Source organism: Balearica regulorum, chromosome Z (assembly GCF_011004875.1).
Source record: "Balearica regulorum gibbericeps isolate bBalReg1 chromosome Z, bBalReg1.pri, whole genome shotgun sequence".
NCBI classification, from domain to species: Eukaryota; Metazoa; Chordata; class Aves; order Gruiformes; family Gruidae; genus Balearica; species Balearica regulorum.
Genome location: NC_046220.1, coordinates 64,001,073 through 64,006,067, shown reverse-complemented (window position 1 = coordinate 64,006,067; position 4,995 = coordinate 64,001,073). Strand labels below are relative to the sequence as shown.

At 61.9% G+C, this 4,995-nt stretch overlaps 1 protein-coding gene across 1 annotated transcript; it reads right to left on the bottom strand.

The window, feature by feature from the left end:
• Window positions 1-224: 224 nt before the first annotated feature.
• HTR1A (5-hydroxytryptamine receptor 1A) lies at window positions 225-3,699 on the bottom strand. The gene has a single exon (XM_075740488.1). It carries the CDS (start codon window positions 3,403-3,405, stop codon window positions 2,131-2,133), a length of 1,275 nt encoding a protein of 424 aa, XP_075596603.1. The 5' UTR covers window positions 3,406-3,699; the 3' UTR covers window positions 225-2,130.
• Window positions 3,700-4,995: the final 1,296 nt, after the last annotated feature.

Here is a 4,995-nt window from a genome sequence, read left to right as displayed (position 1 = left end):
CACCGAGGTGCGTTGTCCCCCGCGGCACGGCCGTACGCTCCCTTCCCCACTCCCGCCCCTGCCCTGGGGGTGTCCGGCGGCTCTGCCCAGCTCGCACCCCCGGCGGGTGGGGCTCCCAAAGTCACAGGATGAGCAAGTACTCAGGAGAAGTTTCGGCTCCCTAATCGCTGCAGGCTGACTCTTCTGCCACTCCGGCACTTAAGGAATATCGAGGACACACGTGGTTAGGCGTGATCAAAGAGGAGATAAGATCAAAGATCACTTTAATTGCGCAAATGAGGTCAAATAAGATTTTCAGAAAATCAGGTATGTGAGGCTGTTAAAAGCACTATTGTCATTTAATGTAAGCGGTTGAAGTTCAGAAATCACTGGGCACTTACATTCACGTGACGCACAGATTCAACATTCCCTTTTACCTACAGGTAACACAGATTGCACAAAAATAAACAGTAATATATATATATATATATATTTGGTCAAGCATTCATTTCAGGCAGCCTGTCGCAGAGGTACGCGGCAGCCGTCCCAGTGCCAGTACCCAGCCCGGTGCCATCCCCCACCCCACTCCCCCCCCCCCCCCCCCGGCCCGAGAGCGGCCCCAGGTCCCGGCCGCAGCCGGCGGAGAGCCAGGGGCACGGCAGGAAAGGGGCAGGGTGGCAGGGCGGGCAGAGGGACTGTGGGTTGGGCAAGGCTGTCCTGCTGTCCTGCTCCAACCCCGGGCCAGGCGGGGAAGGGGAAGCACCCCGGGTTTCCTGGGGCCAAGTAATTGGGATTGAAGGGAGAGGGGGGACCGTCTGCGGGGAGAAGCTTGCGGAGCCGCCGCGGGAACCAGTCAGGCCAGGCTTGGATCTCTCTGCCCTTGGTATCGCAGTGGCACTGCCTGCTTCTGGTCGTACCTCTCAGCTTGTGGGGAGGGTCGTGCTTACCCCCGCCGGTGCCGGCCCGGGGAAGGAGAGAGCATGCCCCTCTCCAGGCTGCGCCGAGATGCCGCTTTCGCCACCTGCCGCTGCCGCCGGCAGATGCTCTCGGCCCCTCCCCTACTGCCACGGAGCACATGGCAATGTTTTGGTTGATCGGTTTGGTTCGGTTTGTTGTTTGTGGTTGCTTTTTTTTTTTTTTTCCCCGAGCAAAATGTGCGGCAGCTGGCTGCCTCCGAAGCATCCCCAAAGTCTCCAAATAAATTTTCAAGCGACTTAAAAAGAGAAAAAAAAAAAAAAAAAAAAAAAGAAAGAGAAAGAAACGCTACTTCACAGGCTGCTTAAACTCCCTGTGCCGCTGCGTGCGCGGTGAACTCAGGGACAGTCGCCGAGCATTTTCTTGGCGGGAAACGCTCGGCCAAAGGCATTTGAAAAAAAATATCTCCGTATAATGAGGCGTGCGGTTGGGGTTTAAGCCCCATCACCTCCCCGCGCTGTAACGAAGGGAAGCTCGATGAACTGGAAGGTCCTAGCATAGCAGGAGAGCGGTCAGATACACGCAACGCAGAGGGGTATGTTGCTAGAAGTACCTTGCAAGGTTACAAAACACGGTCGCTTTTCCCCGAATGAAAATCCCCTTGATGGTTTCACAGCCCGGGAAGCAACGAACCCAAAACCCCTTCCTCCGCTCAGAGAGTCGTCTTGAGCCTCCGTACTCACACCGCCAGACCGAAGTCGGACTCTCAGCCCCCGCCGTCTCCTCGTAAATCCAAGAAAATCGCCCAACACGGCGGTTTTCTGCACAGGGTGGGGTTTTTTACCGATGCTACTCGGGCAGACACCGTGGTTTATAGCGACCACAAGCAAGGATCTGCAAACCCTAAGTCTACACAGAATGATGGAGAGGAGGGAGGGAGGCGGGAGCGCCGGCGCCCGGCAGCTGAGCTCCGGCGAGGCCAGGCGAGGCGAGGCTGGCCGCGGAGCTCTCCCGGCCCGAGCATCCCCCCGCCGCCCCCGGTGGAGCCCAGCCCTGCCCTGCCCCGCGGGGCTTGTCCGACGGGCGGAGGAGCGAGGGGCTCGGGCGCGCTGCCGGAGCCCCCCGCCCTCATGCCGGCGCTGGAGAGGGGCTGGGCGGGGGGCACACGGCGGCGGGGGCCAGGCGGATAGAGCGAGTGGCAGGAGACCCCGCTGCCCCGTCCCGGAGCGGCGGGCTTCACTGCCTGCAAAATTTGCACTTGATAATTTTCTTAAAAGCACTTTGGAAGTCTTTGTTGAAATAGGCATAGATGATGGGGTTGAGAAGGGAGTTGGAGTAGCCCAGCCAGTTGATGACTGCCCCCAGCCACTCGGGCATGTAGCACTTACTGTCACAAAAGGGCAGGACCAGCGCCACGATGAAGAACGGCAGCCAGCAGAGGATGAAGGTGCCCATAATGATGCCCAGGGTCTTGACAGTCTTCCTCTCCCGGGACAGAGCCATCCTCCGCTTGGCCTCCGTGTTTTTCTCGTTGCGCCTCTCGAAGGAGGGGGGCGGCGGGGAGCCGCACGCCTCGCTGGGCAGTGGCAGGTGAGTCTTGGAGGAGCTGTTGCAGCGCTGGACCTCGATGATCTCCAGGGCGGCCCCGTCTTCGCCTTGCCGCACCGCGCCGTTGACACAGGCACCGGGCTTGGGCTCCACAGTCCGCCGCCATCCCTTGCCAGGCTCCCCGTTGCTTTTCTTCTGCACGGCGGCCGGGGAGAGGGTGAGGCAGGTGTCGGCGACTTTCTTCTTCTCCACTTTCTTGACGGTCTTGCGGATCCTGAAGCGGGCTGCCTTGAAGATGCGGCCGTAGAGCACCAGCATGAGGAGCAGAGGGATGTAGAAGGCGCCGAAGGTAGAGTAGATGGTGTATCCGTGGTCCTTGCTGATGGTGCAGGCGTCGGGGTTCGAGCGGTCCTCGGGCGTCCTCCAGCCCAGCATGGGCGGGATGGATATCAAGAAGCCGATGAGCCAGGTCAGGCTGATAAGCACGGCGGCCCGCCGGGGAGTTCGCTTGTTGACATAGTCGATGGGGTCCGTGATGGCCCAGTACCTGTCCAAGGCGATGGCGCACAGGTGGAGGATGGATGAGGTGCAGCACAGCACGTCCAGCGAGATGAAAATGTCGCAGGTGACTTGCCCCAGCGTCCACTTGTTCAGCACCTGGTAGAGGGCCGCCATGGGCAGCACTAGCACGGACACCATGAGGTCAGTGACGGCTAGCGAGCCGATGAGATAGTTGGCCACGGTTTGCAGGGAGCGCTCCAGGGCGATGGCCGCGATCACGCAGGCGTTGCCGCTCACGGCGCACAGGATGAGGGTGCCCAAGAGCATAGAGGTGACCAGCTGGTAGCCCAGGGACACTTCGGCGAAGCCGGGGCCGTCTGCCCCCTCGGGAGAGCGCTCTGGGGAGGTAGTGTTGTTGGCCACATCCATGCCGGACGGGGGTGTCGCTTCAGGAGACGGCATGGGAAGAGGCGCGGGTCACTTGTGCGCTCCTCTGGCAGGAGGCATCGCCGCACCGTGCGCTTTGGCCACGCCGGGCACCCACCCTCCGCCGCCCCTCTTTCCCCTATATAGCTCGGCAGGAGGCGGCCGAAGCTCGGAGGACGGCGGCTGGCGGAGCCGCCCCGCGCCCGCCCATCCCCGCCGCCTCTGCCCAGCGCGCAGCCCCGGGTGGCGGGGGCGGCCCTCCCGCCGCCGCTCGCCGAGCTGGTGCCCCTCGCTCCGCCGCTCTCCCGCGCCGCTCCTCCCTGCTCTGCCTCTCCGCTCTCCCCTCGCTTTCTCCCTCCTCCTTCCCCTCCCCTTCCGTCCCCCCCTCCATCCCACCCTTCCGCGGGGGGGTTGTCTCGCTGGGTCGCCATCGTCCCCCGGAGCCGCTGGTGGACCGGGCGGGTGGGCGCGGGTCTCCGTCACTCCCCGCCGCCCCCTCCCCGCTGGAGGGACACCGCAAAGAAACCCACCGCGACTTCCCCACGACTACCGCCCCCTCCAAATCTCCTGCCCGCAGCTCCGCCCCGCGCAGCGGAGGCTCTGGGCTTCCCCTCTGGAGCGGCGCCGGGGCTTGTGCGGGGCGTGCGGGGCGGGAGGAGGCTTTCTGTGGCCAGGCACTGCCCGCTTGGGGCGGGAGGCACCGCACACCCCTAGGGCTGCCTGCGGACGGGGGGGTGCCAGGGTGGATGGCGCCGGGGGTCCTTATCGCCACCTGCAGGCAAGTGGCGGCGGCCCGAGGGCTCAGCGCCCGGGGGGGGGGGGGGGGGGGGGGGGCTCAGGGGGGCACCCTCGGCCGGGGGGGCCAGTGGGACTTTCGGCGGTCTGCACCTCTTCGGCCGGGGCGGGCACGGTGCTGCCGAGGTTGCCCGGGGAGCAGCATCAGCCGTGCCGCCGCGGGTGCAGGGAGAGAGGGATCACGGACAGCAGTGTCGAACGGCTGTCTCGGGAGGGATTGCTGTACAGCCCAGTGCCGGGCAGGGCTCCCGCTCAGTCGCTTACGAGCGCTGTTTCGGTGAAAGTGCCATTCGTGATGATTCATGCCCTCGCCCCAGCGTCCTGCCGCCGGGGTCTCCGGGCCAGTGCGCGGCTCCCCGCCGTCCAGTTCCCCGCAGAAAGACAGCATTGCCCCCCGGCCCTCCGGAGGCGGGAATTAGTGCAACACACTATGGAGATCACTGTCCTCTCAAGACAACAGCCGCAACAAAAACAAAAAAAAAGCCAAGCCCCCCCCCCCCCCCCCAAAAAAAAAAAAAACCCAAACGTTACTGTTCCTTCCGATAGGAGCGGGAAAGGCTGAGTCTGAAAGTGAAATGAGAAAAATATCTCTGGGAACAATCTTGAATAAAAAAGAACGTCAGATTGACACAGCATAAGCAAATCGGTTAATATCCAGTAAATAGAACAAACAATCACAAACGTGGGAAACATCTGTCATTTAAAGAAAAAAAAAAAAAAGTGGTGTTATTGACAAGCTTAACTCTAGCCGTCGGTGAAAGGTAAAATAAAGTCTTCTGATACAACTTCTATGTCAGGCTTTCTACTATCTTGCGGCTCAGTATTTTTAAC

Excerpts from the sequence above, each read along its gene's own strand:
- HTR1A (XM_075740488.1), bottom strand. The coding sequence starts at position 3,405 with ATGCCGTCTCCTGAAGCGACACCCCCGTCCGGCATGGATGTGGCCAAC.